This window comes from Centruroides sculpturatus, unplaced genomic scaffold (assembly GCF_000671375.1).
Source record: "Centruroides sculpturatus isolate CEXI.00-Female unplaced genomic scaffold, Cexi_2.0 scaffold18, whole genome shotgun sequence".
Lineage (NCBI taxonomy): Eukaryota > Metazoa > Arthropoda > Arachnida > Scorpiones > Buthidae > Centruroides > Centruroides sculpturatus.
In genome coordinates this window covers 641370-660135 of record NW_019384302.1, presented here as the reverse complement: position 1 = coordinate 660135, position 18766 = coordinate 641370, and the positions used below count along the sequence as shown (strand labels likewise).

At 43.8% G+C, this 18766-nt stretch overlaps 2 protein-coding genes across 3 annotated transcripts in view; both read right to left on the bottom strand.

Annotated features, from left to right (window-relative positions):
* LOC111614660 (papilin-like) overlaps window positions 1-18766 on the bottom strand; it is a 48172-nt gene that overhangs the window by 1728 nt on the left and 27678 nt on the right. The window contains exons 29-36 of one of the 2 annotated variants that reach the window (XM_023356056.1): window positions 14920-14979; window positions 5779-5949; window positions 5482-5657; window positions 5325-5412; window positions 5098-5256; window positions 4976-5023; window positions 1752-2024; window positions 1411-1686 (exon numbers count right to left, since the gene is read on the bottom strand). In XM_023356056.1, the coding sequence (XP_023211824.1) occupies window positions 1411-1686; window positions 1752-2024; window positions 4976-5023; window positions 5098-5256; window positions 5325-5412; window positions 5482-5657; window positions 5779-5949; window positions 14920-14979 (1251 nt within the window). The remainder of the gene's footprint in view (window positions 1-1410; window positions 1687-1751; window positions 2025-4975; window positions 5024-5097; window positions 5257-5324; window positions 5413-5481; window positions 5658-5778; window positions 5950-14919; window positions 14980-18766) is intronic. The other variant, XM_023356115.1, reaches the window with a different exon arrangement.
* On the bottom strand, window positions 8310-12514 carry LOC111614812 (papilin-like). The gene is made up of 3 exons (XM_023356209.1): window positions 12201-12514; window positions 9586-9858; window positions 8310-9520 (listed from the first exon to the last, which is right to left on the bottom strand). Coding segments are annotated over exons 1-3 (636 nt in total). The 5' UTR covers window positions 12202-12514; the 3' UTR covers window positions 8310-9158.

Below are 18766 nucleotides of genomic sequence, written 5' to 3'. Positions count from 1 at the left end.
TCAGAAAAAGTCATAGGGAAAGCAGTTAAACAAGAAAAACTTTTCTAAATCATTTATTTTATCGTTAGGTATTATTATAATAATAGACAGATGTCATCGTCTCTCGAAATACAATATCTTTTTTATTTCGCTGTCGATAGCACGACACGTGTTCCACAGCCATCTTGTATTTTCTGGCACACATGGGATCTCTCGTATGACTGGACCTAGTTTCAAGAACTCTTGAGTCGATCGCGATTGAACCTCGTTTTAGTCGAGATTGAAACGGTCGATGGAGGTTGCACCAAGGCGAACGGGCTATAAGGCTCTAGTTTAGTAGTTACAGAGTATAATACGTATATTTTAATATATTTTTTAAAAGAAACAAAATCACTGAGAAATGTTACGTCTGTTTAACAACGGGTTCGTAAAACTTTGCGAACCCGCTGAATATCACCACTGGGTGGCAGGATACCAAAGACGAAAGGAGCCACAATTAACAGATATTCCCGAAGTTACATTTTAAGTTAGAGCGGGCGAGGAAAGCGAATAAAGAAGCGTAATGTCGCGCCACGCCGTTCCGGTCTCGTTCTTCGGCGCGATTTTCTTCCCCTTTGTAGGCGGTCCACCGGCCCGACAAAATAATTATTTCGGTCGGGTCCGAAGAGGCTAAACGGCGACGTTCTACGCCGGAAGTCCGAAAATGCGGCCGCAGGCGCGCTAACTTATTTTCTTACATTCGTGGCACTTACTATCGACTCTGGCGGTAACTTAATGCTCTTCCAAATTACGGAAAACACGGCGAGGATTAATAAACTCGGTCCGCGTCTTTATAAAATTACTTTGGCAAGGGTTCGGACGGGCGGAAAACCCATCTGCCGCGCGGCGGCTTTCGAAAGATGTCCATCCGCTGACGTTTTGCGCAGAAAAGACTCCTGTCTATCTTCGGTCGTTTATTCCCTAAATGTAAAACGAGTCTCGGCACGTCGGCTGCGGATTGTTATCGGGGCGCGGAGTAACGAAATAGGCCACGGTACCCGGTAAAAAAAACAGCAAATTTTTTCCTTGGTCCGGAACTGTAATTTTATGACTTTGGTATCATTAGGTCTTAACGCCGGATAAATCAAAGGTGAAAATTTGCCACGAGGTAATCGCGGAAATAGCTTTTATCGACTGTTTCCGGGATAATAAAATTCTACCGACGAGTCGAAAATTAAAACCGCAATTTCGAAAAATATCAAATTTTCTTTACCGCGCACTTTCTCCAATTCTGGTAAAGCGTCCGTTCCGGGAGTCCAGGTAAACGAAAAACGTGGTACTACGACCGGCCGCCGTATTAATACGATTAGCGCCGAGGAAATTGACCCTGGCGCGCGGTGTCTTTTAAATTTAAAAACTTACAAACCGTAATCGAAAGTTTAAAAAACCTACCGGATATTTGTATTTCCAAGGAAGCCGAGACCGGGCCGCGGGCACCCTCCACCAGGCACACGTATCTTCCTCCGTGTCGAATTTCCGCCTCCTCTACCGTCAGCGTGCCATTGGGCCACACTCGCACTTTCTCGTCGCTTTCCGCCGGCGCACTGCTGTTTCCGAAATACCAGCGCACCCCGTTCCGGTGGCTGCCCTTCACCGCGCAGTCCAACCGCACGGTGGCGCCCGGCCGATAGTTTCTTCTGTCGCTGCGAACTTCCACCGTCAGAGGCTCTGCAAAGAGAAGCGAATGAGTGGGTGTGGGACGGGGTAAGCTCCCGCCCCGGACCCTTACTTACCGGCCACCCTGAGGACCACCCATCGGCCGGCCCGACCCGCCGGATTTTCCGCCAGACACGAGTAGTTGCCGGCGTCGGCCGCCGCCACCGAAGACAGATGCAGGGAACCGTCGGCCCTCACCCGGATCACGCCGTCGGCCCCGTCCACCGGGCGTCCGTCTTTCGTCCAAGAAACGCGGGGAGCCGGAACGCCGCTAGCCGCACACTCCAGTACCACCTCCGATCCCGGCTCGGCCGTCTTCTCCTCCTCCTCCGTCTGCACGCGGGGCGCCACTGTCGACGTTAATACAATTAGTACAGTACCACCGACGTCGAAACATTTAAAATTGCCCGTGTCGCCATCGTTGCCGCGTTTACCAAAATCTTACACTATCGATTATTATAAACTGGTTATAACAATTCGGAATAAAGTCGTCGCGGCTTCGACAGACGACTTTCGTTTAAAAAGAATTATAAATGCCGATAACCGGTAAAATCCTCCTCCGGTTCGACTCCCATCGACCCTCGACCTTCGTCGTCCGAAATTTAATGACGTCCACCCCCTAATACGCCGACCTCCCCGCAAAATTTCGCAAGTTTTGCACAAAAACGCGGAAGTTATCCAACTTGGAAAAGGTTGAACGAAATCGTGCCCCCTGGCCAACGTCCCTCCATACTCACAAAACGGCCCGAATTTTGTTATCTTTTCTGCATTTCTCCGCGTTTCTAGGCCCGCCGGTCCGAAAATGTAAAAATTTTTCTCCATCGATCAAAAATGACTACCCTACTTTCCCGGCCGTTATATATAACGGCCGGGAAGGTAATAAGTAAAAACATTACCGACGCGAAAAGCCCATCGCTCCTTATAAATAATTAGAGACGGAGTTAGTCTGCCCAATATACGACGTACTGAACGACATTTCCTTCCGTTTTTATCTAAATACACTCCACAAACTACTGGGAGCTCCGTCTCCCTGGCCTACGTCGGTAGCCCCATCCCTCCCATTCTTGCTCCTTCCCGACTTACGCGATTGGCAACAAACGTTACCGTAACGACTTTTTGGTACTTTCGCCTTGGTCTGTGGCGCGCGTCGTTTGGTGGCAAAGGAGAAAACCCACCCGCGGAAAAATTCAAAATGGAAATTGGAATTTTTCCCAACCCGCGGATGAAACGTTACGGGTAAGTCGTATTTTGTCGGTCAAACTGCGAGGTGGAAAAAACCCCAAAGCCGTATTCGAACGTAACCGTAACGAATTGTGGAAAAATTACCATTAAAAAAATAACAGAAGATGTACTTAAATTAAAAGGCATAGTTGGAAAAGTTTTAAATTAACTCAAAACGACTATTCTTAAACGCTTACCGTTACAGCGGTGCCCATTACTTGGAATTTAATTCGTTCCGGGGTCGTTTTTTCTGGTTACAAATAACGGGAAGGCCGATTAATCCGTTGGCAGATCCTAAACTATACCCGTTTCCGTAAACTTAAGACGGCAAATACGCATAATTTAAGGTCAAAATAACGCCCGGAAATGCCAAAACCACAAATAAAGCGTGTAAATACAATACAATGAAAATTGCATTTACGGGTGGCAGCCGTGGATTCGAGCATCTTGCAGACGGCCGCTAAATCTGCCAGGCGATTAATAAATAAAGGTTACGTTGAAGCTTACGGAAAGATTTTGCCTATTTCTAACAGGCGTTCTTAACGTAGATGCGGATTTGATTATAATTTAGTACGTCATCGGTATAGTCGGATGGCGGATGAGGTTACGGATACGTCACTCGGGCAGATTTGCCCACCGGCTTTCCCGTGGCTACTAGAGACCACCGGAGTTGTACGGTACATTCGATGTAGCCCAGGGAGGAAACGTCTGTCGTTCCGGCATTTTTTGTAAAAAGTTACAAAAAGAAAACGCCTTATTTATCGTTTTTACGTTTCTATAAGATGTAAAAAGCATTTGGATTCGTTTAATGGGAAATACGACGGAATTTACGTAAAAAAATTAAGCCTAAAATATACGACTAGTATTTACGGACGAACTCGACGGTCGGATTGTGTCGAGAGAGTCGATCTGCCAGACAAAACACCCGAAATATTTTAATTTGTTATTAAAATAAAGAACGTTGTAGTCAATTAAAATGAAAAAAAAAAACTTCTTGTAACCTTAAAATATTTAACCACGTATGAAAATTTATCAATATACATAATCGAATTTATATATCCTTGTCCGAAATATTTTTAATTTTCCGTAACTAATAGCGAAATTTATTTGTTTTTTACGCGCAATAATAAACTTGAAATAATATAATAGAGTGGGAACGTCTGGGCAAAAAATACCTATCCCACCGGTGACTTTACCAGTTTCGGAAAGATCGTAACGTGGTACAAACGGTAGGATAAATTCGTAAAGCCTGGTACTCGCGTGCGGAAACGGACGACGAAACGGCAAAATGACGTCACTTTTGCCGGTTTAGCAATGTCGTCGTGAAAATCGCGTGGGACGATAGCATTCGGACTATGGCGGTGGGCCAGGTTAAAAAGCTTTATTTATACACTAATACGCTAATATATTTGGTTTATACGCTATATTACTATCCGATTTAAATATTAATGCCAAATAGACGTACGGTACTTACTGCGTAAAGTATTAGGAATGGCGTCATCGTAATTCGGGTACGAAACTATTCGATATTCCTAACTTTCAAAAATTTATATTTTTCCTATCCGAATCCTTCGTTTTTGAGCTCCTTTATTTGCCATAAGATGGTAGGCAAACTTAGAAAGTTTAATCGATATAACAAAACAATCCTGGTCGGCACCATTTGCGACTATTGTCACGTGGCCAACCTACTGAAGCTGTTTACATTTACGACCGACAGATGGCGCGCGTTCCATTTGTTTGGTATTTTTCGCACGTGAGTACACGCGACACGGAAAGACCACGGAAGAAGAGTAATCGTTTCGTCATCCGTTTCCGCGTGAGTTCCAGGCTTAACCGAGAAGACGAAACGCCGAGTCACCCAAAGACGATTTTAAAGATGGGGCGGCGTTAGTCACTCGCCCCATCTTTAAAATCGTCCCTTTAAGAGACGTTGGCCGATTAACCGCTTTCCACTTTCTCCTTCGTTACAGTTTCCTACGTTACGATTAAAAGCAAAGAATACCGGTCTCGGACGCACTCCCCACTTTTCCGACCGGCCGACGTCATTTGCATTTCGGCACGGAAACCGGAAAAAACTTACCTGCGGGGGGCGGGGTTGAGGCCGCCGTGGTGGCCGCTTCCGTGACCACTGCAAAAGAAATCCGCATTAGTGGGAACTTCGGGCTTTCGGACGCGTAATTACAATTTTCGGCGGGATCTTACCCGAGGTGGAGGAAAAGAGCGGATCGACGCACCGGAGGGCGCATCCGTCGCTGCAGCACTTCTGGTCTCCCCGACAGTAGGCATCGTTGTGGCATCTGTCCACGCACTCGGAACCGCGACCCACTTCCTCCGGCCCGGGACACCGACCCGGCTTGCTGGCTGCAAAGGAAAAGTCGGACGTTACTCGGGTGGCAGGGGTGCCCTCAATTAGGGGCGCCGGCACTTACTGGGACGACAGGTGGCCTCGGGAGCTGGAGGGTCTCGGGCACCGTCCACTTCCACCACGCACTGGGTGTCCGGCGGGCAGCGGTGATCCTGCGGAGAAAAGAGGTAGATTGAGGAGGAGGGCGGAAAAGGGGGAGAGAAGGAAGGAGAGGAACTCACCCTGCAGGGATTGGTGCATCTGCAGATCCGGCATCCGCGGTCGTCGTCTATCCTGTCCACGCCGTAGGGACACTGCAGCTCTTCGCACCCGGCGGACGGAGGACAGGTCAGGGCATCCACCACCTCCACCGGAATTCCCGGACGAGTCTGCGTGGCGGCTTCGTCTCTGGGAGCGGCTGGACAAAACGAGACGGGTTACCGGGATGGGCAGGGCGGGACGGCGCGCGGACATTTAATCCGACCGGGATTATTATTATTATTATTATTATTAATTTGGTAGTAAAAGCATCAACTTACATCGTACGCCGCTACAAAAGCGCATGCAGAGTTCGTAAGTCTTGAATCTATTTTTGTTGCCCTTGCAGCCTCCGTAGGAGAAAGGCAAGCAATTTTGACTCTCGGAATCGTAGAACCAACGACTGTGCACTTCGCTGCAAGGTCCCGTTTCCACGGGCAGCTGACACACATCTGCGTTAACGAGTGGCAAAATACAAATTCATGCTACAAAAAACAACAAAAGCTCGAGCCGTCGCGTCTCGTTCGTCCGGATTCGTCCCGAAAGTCTCTTTTTCCTTTCCGGAAACAAAATTTCAAATTACGCCCGAGCCTCCTTCCGCACGGCGGAAGTGGGCCCGGGTGCTTTAAATCCGCCGAAAAATCTAGGTGGCGCGTGGCAAAGAAACGCCGGATCCGGACGAGCGGAGGTTAGTCGTTAGTAAGTTATTTTGTAATTTTACGGCTCCGACGCGGTGATTAGCGGCCAGACGACATACATTTGTTAATCGTTATTGTAAAATTAGTAGGAAGACGGCCTTTCCGGCAGAGTCGATTATCTTCCGTCCGATAAAACCCACCAATACCCACCAGCTCGGCCCGCGGAGTTACCGATCTAACGGGCGAATATTATCGCATCTTCCCTTCGAATTATCGTACGCCCGTCTTCGTCCGTCACACTCTATCCGTAGAAATATTAACTAAGTTCCGCTATATCAAAATGTATTTTTTTTCGAGTAGTTTTAACTACTCTCCCTCATAACGTGCAAAACAAACCTCCGAATCGGTATAAACTAAAATCTAAAATTTTCGTTTTTTCGTACAGTTTCAACGTATCGACATTAATAAATAATCATTAATATGCGTAGGCTGTTTTTGGATACATAACATGGATACATACAAAGATATGACAAATGCCTCAATCTTCACGGTGATTATGTCGAAAAGTAACCGTGTTTGTACCTAACTTTTGGTAATAAATTCGTTTTGTTATTTAAACTTGTCTTTTTTTATGGACCATTGGAACTTGAAAAAAAACAGCCCTCGTATATGTAACGCATTCCTTTCTTTATATTTCGTACGCGTAAACCTTAGTTTTTCCAAATTTTTGCCACCCTCGAAAACTTTCGGTCCTCGATCGGAGTGGCGGCCGTCGCAGGGTCAAAAGCGGAGAAAAAAAGGACACGCATATCGACCGGAAGACCATGGGTACAAAAACGGTAACGGCCGATCGAATCGGTACGATAATTAGCTATTACGCGTCGCCGCCATTCCGTGCCATTATTTTATTCGTCGCCGGCCGTCTTCCTTCAATTCTCTTAGTGTTAGAAACGAACGTTTTAGAGTTAGCTTTCGTCCCGGTGGTTAGTGCTTAGGTTAAAATTGCAGGCAGTTTGCCGGGAGAGAGAAATTTCCCGTAATCGCGTTATTGTTTCGGTACTGTCGAAAACGTATCGCCACTTCCCGCCGTTATCGCGGAACGACGAAAATTTAGTCGGAAAACTCGTTCCGGCCTATATCGGAACCCACCGGATGTGACGACGGTGACCGTGCGCTAAACTAGGTCTCGTTCTGGTAAAATCTCATTCCTACTTCGGTATTAAGGAGTTATCGTGGCCACCAAGCGCCAGATGAGAAAACGAAGAAAACGAAAGTCTTCGCACGGAGAAATAACGACTATACCTTATATGCCCGTTTAATAAAACTATACCGAACGTCGAGATTTACTATTTCGTCTGGCCTACCAGTTGCCGAGTGGTTCCCGTCTCCGAACATTGGTACGCGGGTTGGCGCTTGACCACGTGAAGTTTTCCGGATTTTCTCCGCGTCTTATTCCTAAATAGGGACCAGTTACCCTTAAAAGACCTCCCGGAAGGCAGATCGCCCAAGTCGCGTGGCCGTAGCTAACAAAACGAACAATTTCACGTATTACACTAGACGAATTTCGTCGTCCTCTCCGGCAGAAGTTCTACGGGAATATAAAACTGCTTACATTAATTAATGTCTTACGTCTCAAATGTCTTTTCCGGCCATCCACGGTTCTTTCCGTTTAGTAGCTGTGGCAACTCGCGAGTATCGCCGAAGGATGGCGGCGATATTATATATCAATAGTAGCGTTTTATCGCCGCTTTTCCGTCCTAAACGNATGACTACCCTACTTTCCCGGCCGTTATATATAACGGCCGGGAAGGTAATAAGTAAAAACATTACCGACGCGAAAAGCCCATCGCTCCTTATAAATAATTAGAGACGCAGTTAGTCTGCCCAATATACGACGTACTGAACGAACTCTTGAGTCGATCGCGATTGAACCTCGTTTTAGTCGAGATTGAAACGGTCGATGGAGGTTGCACCAAGGCGAACGGGCTATAAGGCTCTAGTTTAGTAGTTACAGAGTATAATACGTATATTTTAATATATTTTTTAAAAGAAACAAAATCACTGAGAAATGTTACGTCTGTTTAACAACGGGTTCGTAAAACTTTGCGAACCTGTGCGAACCCGCTGAATATCACCACTGGGTGGCAGGATACCAAAGACGAAAGGAGCCACAATTAACAGATATTCCCGAAGTTACATTTTAAGTTAGAGCGGGCGAGGAAAGCGAATAAAGAAGCGTAATGTCGCGCCACGCCGTTCCGGTCTCGTTCTTCGGCGCGATTTTCTTCCCCTTTGTAGGCGGTCCACCGGCCCGACAAAATAATTATTTCGGTCGGGTCCGAAGAGGCTAAACGGCGACGTTCTACGCCGGAAGTCCGAAAATGCGGCCGCAGGCGCGCTAACTTATTTTCTTACATTCGTGGCACTTACTATCGACTCTGGCGGTAACTTAATGCTCTTCCAAATTACGGAAAACACGGCGAGGATTAATAAACTCGGTCCGCGTCTTTATAAAATTACTTTGGCAAGGGTTCGGACGGGCGGAAAACCCATCTGCCGCGCGGCGGCTTTCGAAAGATGTCCATCCGCTGACGTTTTGCGCAGAAAAGACTCCTGTCTATCTTCGGTCGTTTATTCCCTAAATGTAAAACGAGTCTCGGCACGTCGGCTGCGGATTGTTATCGGGGCGCGGAGTAACGAAATAGGCCACGGTACCCGGTAAAAAAAACAGCAAATTTTTTCCTTGGTCCGGAACTGTAATTTTATGACTTTGGTATCATTAGGTCTTAACGCCGGATAAATGAAAGGTGAAAATTTGCCACGAGGTAATCGCGGAAATAGCTTTTATCGACTGTTTCCGGGATAATAAAATTCTACCGACGAGTCGAAAATTAAAACCGCAATTTCGAAAAATATCAAATTTTCTTTACCGCGCACTTTCTCCAATTCTGGTAAAGCGTCCGTTCCGGGAGTCCAGGTAAACGAAAAACGTGGTACTACGACCGGCCGCCGTATTAATACGATTAGCGCCGAGGAAATTGACCCTGGCGCGCGGTGTCTTTTAAATTTAAAAACTTACAAACCGTAATCGAAAGTTTAAAAAACCTACCGGATATTTGTATTTCCAAGGAAGCCGAGACCGGGCCGCGGGCACCCTCCACCAGGCACACGTATCTTCCTCCGTGTCGAATTTCCGCCTCCTCTACCGTCAGCGTGCCATTGGGCCACACTCGCACTTTCTCGTCGCTTTCCGCCGGCGCACTGCTGTTTCCGAAATACCAGCGCACCCCGTTCCGGTGGCTGCCCTTCACCGCGCAGTCCAACCGCACGGTGGCGCCCGGCCGATAGTTTCTTCTGTCGCTGCGAACTTCCACCGTCAGAGGCTCTGCAAAGAGAAGCGAATGAGTGGGTGTGGGACGGGGTAAGCTCCCGCCCCGGACCCTTACTTACCGGCCACCCTGAGGACCACCCATCGGCCGGCCCGACCCGCCGGATTTTCCGCCAGACACGAGTAGTTGCCGGCGTCGGCCGCCGCCACCGAAGACAGATGCAGGGAACCGTCGGCCCTCACCCGGATCACGCCGTCGGCCCCGTCCACCGGGCGTCCGTCTTTCGTCCAAGAAACGCGGGGAGCCGGAACGCCGCTAGCCGCACACTCCAGTACCACCTCCGATCCCGGCTCGGCCGTCTTCTCCTCCTCCTCCGTCTGCACGCGGGGCGCCACTGTCGACGTTAATACAATTAGTACAGTACCACCGACGTCGAAACATTTAAAATTGCCCGTGTCGCCATCGTTGCCGCGTTTACCAAAATCTTACACTATCGATTATTATAAACTGGTTATAACAATTCGGAATAAAGTCGTCGCGGCTTCGACAGACGACTTTCGTTTAAAAAGAATTATAAATGCCGATAACCAGTAAAATCCTCCTCCGGTTCGACTCCCATCGACCCTCGACCTTCGTCGTCCGAAATTTAATGACGTCCATCCCCTAATACGCCGACCTCCCCGCAAAATTTCGCAAGTTTTGCACAAAAACGCGGAAGTTATCCAACTTGGAAAAGGTTGAACGAAATCGTGCCCCCTGGCCAACGTCCCTCCATACTCACAAAACGGCCCGAATTTTGTTATCTTTTCTGCATTTCTCCGCGTTTCTAGGCCCGCCGGTCCGAAAATGTAAAAATTTTTCTCCATCGATCAAAAATGACTACCCTACTTTCCCGGCCGTTATATATAACGGCCGGGAAGGTAATAAGTAAAAACATTACCGACGCGAAAAGCCCATCGCTCCTTATAAATAATTAGAGACGGAGTTAGTCTGCCCAATATACGACGTACTGAACGACATTTCCTTCCGTTTTTATCTAAATACACTCCACAAACTACTGGGAGCTCCGACTCCCTGGCCTACGTCGGTAGCCCCATCCCTCCCATTCTTGCTCCTTCCCGACTTACGCGATTGGCAACAAACGTTACCGTAACGACTTTTTGGTACTTTCGCCTTGGTCTGTGGCGCGCGTCGTTTGGTGGCAAAGGAGAAAACCCACCCGCGGAAAAATTCAAAATGGAAATTGGAATTTTTCCCAACCCGCGGATGAAACGTTACGGGTAAGTCGTATTTTGTCGGTCAAAGTGCGAGGTGGAAAAAACCCCAAAGCCGTATTCGAACATAACCGTAACGAATTGTGGAAAAATTACCATTAAAAAAATAACAGAAGATGTACTTAAATTAAAAGGCATAGTTGGAAAAGTTTTAAATTAACTCAAAACGACTATTCTTAAACGCTTACCGTTACAGCGGTGCCCATTACTTGGAATTTAATTCGTTCCGGGGTCGTTTTTTCTGGTTACAAATAACGGGAAGGCCGATTAATCCGTTGGCAGATCCTAAACTATACCCGTTTCCGTAAACTTAAGACGGCAAATACGCATAATTTAAGGTCAAAATAACGCCCGGAAATGCCAAAACCACAAATAAAGCGTGTAAATACAATACAATGAAAATTGCATTTACGGGTGGCAGCCGTGGATTCGAGCATCTTGCAGACGGCCGCTAAATCTGCCAGGCGATTAATAAATAAAGGTTACGTTGAAGCTTACGGAAAGATTTTGCCTATTTCTAACAGGCGTTCTTAACGTAGATGCGGATTTGATTATAATTTAGTACGTCATCGGTATAGTCGGATGGCGGATGAGGTTACGGATACGTCACTCGGGCAGATTTGCCCACCGGCTTTCCCGTGGCTACTAGAGACCACCGGAGTTGTACGGTACATTCGATGTAGCCCAGGGAGGAAACGTCTGTCGTTCCGGCATTTTTTGTAAAAAGTTACAAAAAGAAAACGCCTTATTTATCGTTTTTACGTTTCTATAAGATGTAAAAAGCATTTGGATTCGTTTAATGGGAAATACGACGGAATTTACGTAAAAAAATTAAGCCTAAAATATACGACTAGTATTTACGGACGAACTCGACGGTCGGATTGTGTCGAGAGAGTCGATCTGCCAGACAAAACACCCGAAATATTTTAATTTGTTATTAAAATAAAGAACGTTGTAGTCAATTAAAATGAAAAAAAAAACTTCTTGTAACCTTAAAATATTTAACCAAGTATGAAAATTTATCAATATACATAATCGAATTTATATCCTTGTCCGAAATATTTTTAATTTTCCGTAACTAATAGCGAAATTTATTTGTTTTTTACGCGCAATAATAAACTTGAAATAATATAATAGAGTGGGAACGTCTGGGCAAAAAATACCTATCCCACCGGTGACTTTACCAGTTTCGGAAAGATCGTAACGTGGTACAAACGGTAGGATAAATTCGTAAAGCCTGGTACTCGCGTGCGGAAACGGACGACGAAACGGCAAAATGACGTCACTTTTGCCGGTTTAGCAATGTCGTCGTGAAAATCGCGTGGGACGATAGCATTCGGACTATGGCGGTGGGCCAGGTTAAAAAGCTTTATTTATACACTAATACGCTAATATATTTGGTTTATACGCTATATTACTATCCGATTTAAATATTAATGCCAAATAGACGTACGGTACTTACTGCGTAAAGTATTAGGAATGGCGTCATCGTAATTCGGGTACGAAACTATTCGATATTCCTAACTTTCAAAAATTTATATTTTTCCTATCCGAATCCTTCGTTTTTGAGCTCCTTTATTTGCCATAAGATGGTAGGCAAACTTAGAAAGTTTAATCGATATAACAAAACAATCCTGGTCGGCACCATTTGCGACTATTGTCACGTGGCCAACCTACTGAAGCTGTTTACATTTACGACCGACAGATGGCGCGCGTTCCATTTGTTTGGTATTTTTCGCACGTGAGTACACGCGACACGGAAAGACCACGGAAGAAGAGTAATCGTTTCGTNGGCCGGGAAGGTAATAAGTAAAAACATTACCGACGCGAAAAGCCCATCGCTCCTTATAAATAATTAGAGACGGAGTTAGTCTGCCCAATATACGACGTACTGAACGACATTTCCTTCCGTTTTTATCTAAATACACTCCACAAACTACTGGGAGCTCCGACTCCCTGGCCTACGTCGGTAGCCCCATCCCTCCCATTCTTGCTCCTTCCCGACTTACGCGATTGGCAACAAACGTTACCGTAACGACTTTTTGGTACTTTCGCCTTGGTCTGTGGCGCGCGTCGTTTGGTGGCAAAGGAGAAAACCCACCCGCGGAAAAATTCAAAATGGAAATTGGAATTTTTCCCAACCCGCGGATGAAACGTTACGGGTAAGTCGTATTTTGTCGGTCAAAGTGCGAGGTGGAAAAAACCCCAAAGCCGTATTCGAACATAACCGTAACGAATTGTGGAAAAATTACCATTAAAAAAATAACAGAAGATGTACTTAAATTAAAAGGCATAGTTGGAAAAGTTTTAAATTAACTCAAAACGACTATTCTTAAACGCTTACCGTTACAGCGGTGCCCATTACTTGGAATTTAATTCGTTCCGGGGTCGTTTTTTCTGGTTACAAATAACGGGAAGGCCGATTAATCCGTTGGCAGATCCTAAACTATACCCGTTTCCGTAAACTTAAGACGGCAAATACGCATAATTTAAGGTCAAAATAACGCCCGGAAATGCCAAAACCACAAATAAAGCGTGTAAATACAATACAATGAAAATTGCATTTACGGGTGGCAGCCGTGGATTCGAGCATCTTGCAGACGGCCGCTAAATCTGCCAGGCGATTAATAAATAAAGGTTACGTTGAAGCTTACGGAAAGATTTTGCCTATTTCTAACAGGCGTTCTTAACGTAGATGCGGATTTGATTATAATTTAGTACGTCATCGGTATAGTCGGATGGCGGATGAGGTTACGGATACGTCACTCGGGCAGATTTGCCCACCGGCTTTCCCGTGGCTACTAGAGACCACCGGAGTTGTACGGTACATTCGATGTAGCCCAGGGAGGAAACGTCTGTCGTTCCGGCATTTTTTGTAAAAAGTTACAAAAAGAAAACGCCTTATTTATCGTTTTTACGTTTCTATAAGATGTAAAAAGCATTTGGATTCGTTTAATGGGAAATACGACGGAATTTACGTAAAAAAATTAAGCCTAAAATATACGACTAGTATTTACGGACGAACTCGACGGTCGGATTGTGTCGAGAGAGTCGATCTGCCAGACAAAACACCCGAAATATTTTAATTTGTTATTAAAATAAAGAACGTTGTAGTCAATTAAAATGAAAAAAAAAACTTCTTGTAACCTTAAAATATTTAACCAAGTATGAAAATTTATCAATATACATAATCGAATTTATATCCTTGTCCGAAATATTTTTAATTTTCCGTAACTAATAGCGAAATTTATTTGTTTTTTACGCGCAATAATAAACTTGAAATAATATAATAGAGTGGGAACGTCTGGGCAAAAAATACCTATCCCACCGGTGACTTTACCAGTTTCGGAAAGATCGTAACGTGGTACAAACGGTAGGATAAATTCGTAAAGCCTGGTACTCGCGTGCGGAAACGGACGACGAAACGGCAAAATGACGTCACTTTTGCCGGTTTAGCAATGTCGTCGTGAAAATCGCGTGGGACGATAGCATTCGGACTATGGCGGTGGGCCAGGTTAAAAAGCTTTATTTATACACTAATACGCTAATATATTTGGTTTATACGCTATATTACTATCCGATTTAAATATTAATGCCAAATAGACGTACGGTACTTACTGCGTAAAGTATTAGGAATGGCGTCATCGTAATTCGGGTACGAAACTATTCGATATTCCTAACTTTCAAAAATTTATATTTTTCCTATCCGAATCCTTCGTTTTTGAGCTCCTTTATTTGCCATAAGATGGTAGGCAAACTTAGAAAGTTTAATCGATATAACAAAACAATCCTGGTCGGCACCATTTGCGACTATTGTCACGTGGCCAACCTACTGAAGCTGTTTACATTTACGACCGACAGATGGCGCGCGTTCCATTTGTTTGGTATTTTTCGCACGTGAGTACACGCGACACGGAAAGACCACGGAAGAAGAGTAATCGTTTCGTNCTGCTTACTATAATTAATGTCTTACGTCTCAAATGTCTTTTCCGGCCATCCACGGTTCTTTCCGTTTAGTAGCTGTGGCAACTCGCGAGTATCGCCGAAGGATGGCGGCGATATTATATATCAATAGTAGCGTTTTATCGCCGCTTTTCCGTCCTAAACGCCACTCCCTACTCTGGCGGCGTGGCAAATCGCAGTCGCCTATTACGCGAAACCTATTAATGGTGAAAACTTACCTCCATTTCCGTTAATGTGATTACTGGCCGGCGATTGGGGTTCTCTATAAACCGATGTTTCTGAAAAGTGCGTAAATACTATTAATTAATTAATTAATCGACGAAATTCTGAATGTTAAACCTAGTACTAGCGTGCTAAGACGAACGACTGACAGTCGAAATGAACGCCCCCTCTCTATAATGTTCCTGAATTGAATTAATCCAACTTTTCCCCCTCTCTCTACTTTCGATTATATCAAAAGGGATAAACAGCAAATACGAATTTATAGGAAAAATATACGAAATATCGTATATCAAATTTAGAGTCTCGAATACTTTTCCATCCGAATTTCTACTATACGATCGCTAGACAAAACTAACAAGTAAGTAGTTAATATTTAATTCGAATAGGACTTTCTGGGCACACCGCACAGTAACATATTACGTAGAGACAGCGCTCTCACTCTTAAATTGCACCGTGTAATCGGCCGTGTAACGGGATGTTTCGAATGCACTCAATAGAGCCAAACAGAATTATCCAAATTAATTTCGATGAGATTTACTTCGGTTAAAGAAATATTGTTAGTTCGGGTAATTGTACGATAATAGTTTACTTTACGGCCAAGAAATGCTTAACCGACCAGTAAATAAGCGTTTTTACACTAGTTTTAGTCAATTATTTTGAATTTTGACTCGGATGCCAGAGCAAACCTCTACGATTAAGGAACAGATACTCGACGTTATATTTATGCGTCACACTAAACGATTTTATGGCCAACAAGCAAAGTGTCGATGCCAATGACGTGTTTTCTCGGAAATAATTTAATTTATTTATACACTCCATAGGTAATTCCTTAAGGCGTGAGATTACCTCCCCCACTAAAAACAATCAGACCCAATAAAAGTTAAAATATAAAAATAAAAGTGAAAAGACATCCGGATAAAAAAATGACCGTCTACACAAAAAGGAAAATGCACAGCAACAGACGAGATAAATTTCAAATCGCGTTTTGATAAAGCCAAAAACATCATTTACTAATAAGGGCCCAAAGCTACTGTACATTTATATTTTACTTGAGAGGTGACTCAAAAAGCAGGCGTTGCTCGGGTGTGGAGTTGAGAGAGGCTGATAAAAACAATGGTCCTAGTAACCAAAACGTGCATTTATTGACTCGAGTATTTTTAATAACGAAACTGTAAAAAATAAAAGATAAGAATGACTTGTCGAACAAAGATAAAAGATCGTTCTTGTTCCGTCTATAACTTTTATTGACCGGACGAGAATGAACTTTTATCTTTGGTGTTCCAAATTTCGCGAAATTATTATTGGTACTGTAGGTTACGACGTGGTAGTCCAACTGGTTTCGAGGAGTTTAAAAATTCCACCGGGTACATTCGGCAAAGCATTTGTTTTAGATGCCAATATTGATCTCTCGTACTTAATCTCTGAGACTTGTGGTTTATGTAGTACGCTATCAAATTACAATGGGGATCTTCAGCAAATCACCGAGACAAAATATTTATTTAGCAAAATCTGCAGATCTGTCTCCCAATAGATGGACCCTCATCTAAAGGAAAACCAACAATATATTATCAACATGCCAAAAACCAATAATAATATAACATTAGCAAACAAACAATTAGCATTTATTTTTGCCAACAGATGGCGCTACATGTAAAGGACACGTAATCTTTTCACTATCACAATATTAGGAGGTAATATATAGGTTAGTGTCGATTCCCAGGTCAAAGTAATAGTTATACAAACTTTGGTCCCGATAGGTTTAAGAATAGAGATTTGTATAAAGGACAAACCAACAAACTAACTAACAAGAATTGATATTTTTATACATATACGGTACATTGAACGTTTTGTAAATATTAAATTTAAGACTACGGCATTCAGCCGTCGATGCACTAGAAAACTCGTGTAAAATTTAAAAATTAAGTTTACCAATGTTTCAAAAGTTACGAGGTGAAGATAGGCCGTGCGAAAAACGCACTCGAAATTAATAATACTGTAATCAGAACGAGTTGCGAACTTTTCTGGCGATAAACACCGATTGGTACAAAATTAAAATTGTCTGTCGAGCCATCTGTTATTTTGTTATAAACTTTTTATATTATTAATTATTATAAAATGGCAGGGATAGGCAAAATAGGCTTAATTTTTAGGGGAGGGATGGGTTTTATAAAAAGAAAAAGCATTGTAAATGTTAATAACCAGTAAAATGTTGGTTAAAACTGCGTTCATACTACGGAGGACAGCGACCACAAATCCTACACGATGACAACGTGTCTGGTGGTATTTGTCTCCAGTGTTCGTATTGTTCATTAGTTTTCGAGCATGTCCAATTTACATTAGGCTAAGCGTTATTTCGTGGCATTCTGCGCTATTAGATCGGACTCATCCATTTTAAAATTGTATATGCAGGAAGTGTTAATTCTTCGACGTCGACAGCGGAATTTATTACTTTTGTTAACGAAAATATCAAAATGTCAATGATGGATCATAGTCATTCGTATCGAGAAAAAAACAAGGCGATTTTCACTCTTTCACGACTAAAAGTCAGCAAAGGATCTTTAAAATTGTTTTCGTACGTATCCAAACGCTTTCTACCATTTATTAAGTTTCCTAGGGCCTCTCTTCCACACAAGAGGTTAGTGGTTTCTCCATCTCTTTCAAAGGATCGTGGGAAGTTCGCGTCGATTGGCGAATACCATTACCACAACGACAGATGTCGTCTGGGCTAACTTTCGAACGACGAACGACTAACTGGTAAGACGAAAGAGCAACGATAACGACTGGTGCGAATGTTTTTCAGATAAAGACGGTTTTTATCATTGTGGCGGACAGTGCGAACGTAGTCGAGATACGATAAGTGATCCTCCTCTTTCTCCCATACACTCGGCCACTAACCTCCAAAATTTAATAGCATCGATTCCCCTTATAAGTAAGCTACCCATGCCAAATTTCGTTTCTTAATCGTTACACCACCCTGAGATATTAAACGAAATAGCTACCGTAACGATTCTGATACATTTCCGTGTTATATACTACATACGTAACGAGCCGGGAAAAACAGAAATCGAAATAAGGTAAAGTTATAGGAACAAAATTTTTTGTAGAATTGTAAAATAAGCGAAATTATAAATTGCAAAGACAACGTCTATTGGCACGGCTATCGCCGACCGGGTTAGCCGAGGCGCAGATACGGGTTTCCTAAAAAGCGAAATAATATAAACTAATATCGAACAGGCGAAATACACTGGTACGCGTCAGACGGGTAACGAAGACGGACAATAAAGAAGACTCTTAAACTGCAGAAATAAATTAAATTGTTTCTACCGGCAGAACGGAACACTAACTGCCATCACACTCAATGTGTTTTTCACTGGGAAAGTTAGGCAGCCAGTGACCCAACTATTTTACTAGACCAGTGTTTTTCAACTTGTAACGAATCGTCGCCCCCTTCAATAAAACAGTTATGTAGTATCGCCCCCTTCACTTCAAAATTCCGATGCCGAGGGCCAAGGCTAATGCCAAATTCGTAGTGCATTGAATAGACTAGTGACTAGTATAATGTTATTTGTTTAATTATTGTACGATATAACGAATAAAATATCTAATTATTCTTAATATAATGTTTTACTATATCGCTCAGAAATTTGTTTTTCGCCCCCAAAACATAAATTGTTACTAATCGCCCCCACAACGTGGAAAATCGCCCACATGGGGGCGATATCGCCCCCGTTGAGAAACACCGTACTAGACGAATTCAAACGAAGGGTCCTGGCGCCTCTGTTGCAAATTATGTTTCTCAATATTTTATTATTATTCTTTACCTCTCTCTTTTAGAATGGAGCG

What these genes read in the sequence shown, in the direction of transcription:
- LOC111614812 (XM_023356209.1), bottom strand. An exon ending in GGTGGTCCTCAGGGTGGCCG is followed by an intron (nt 9,521 to 9,585) that starts GTAAGTAAGGGT and finishes TTCTCTTTGCAG; the next exon opens with AGCCTCTGACGGTGGAAGTT.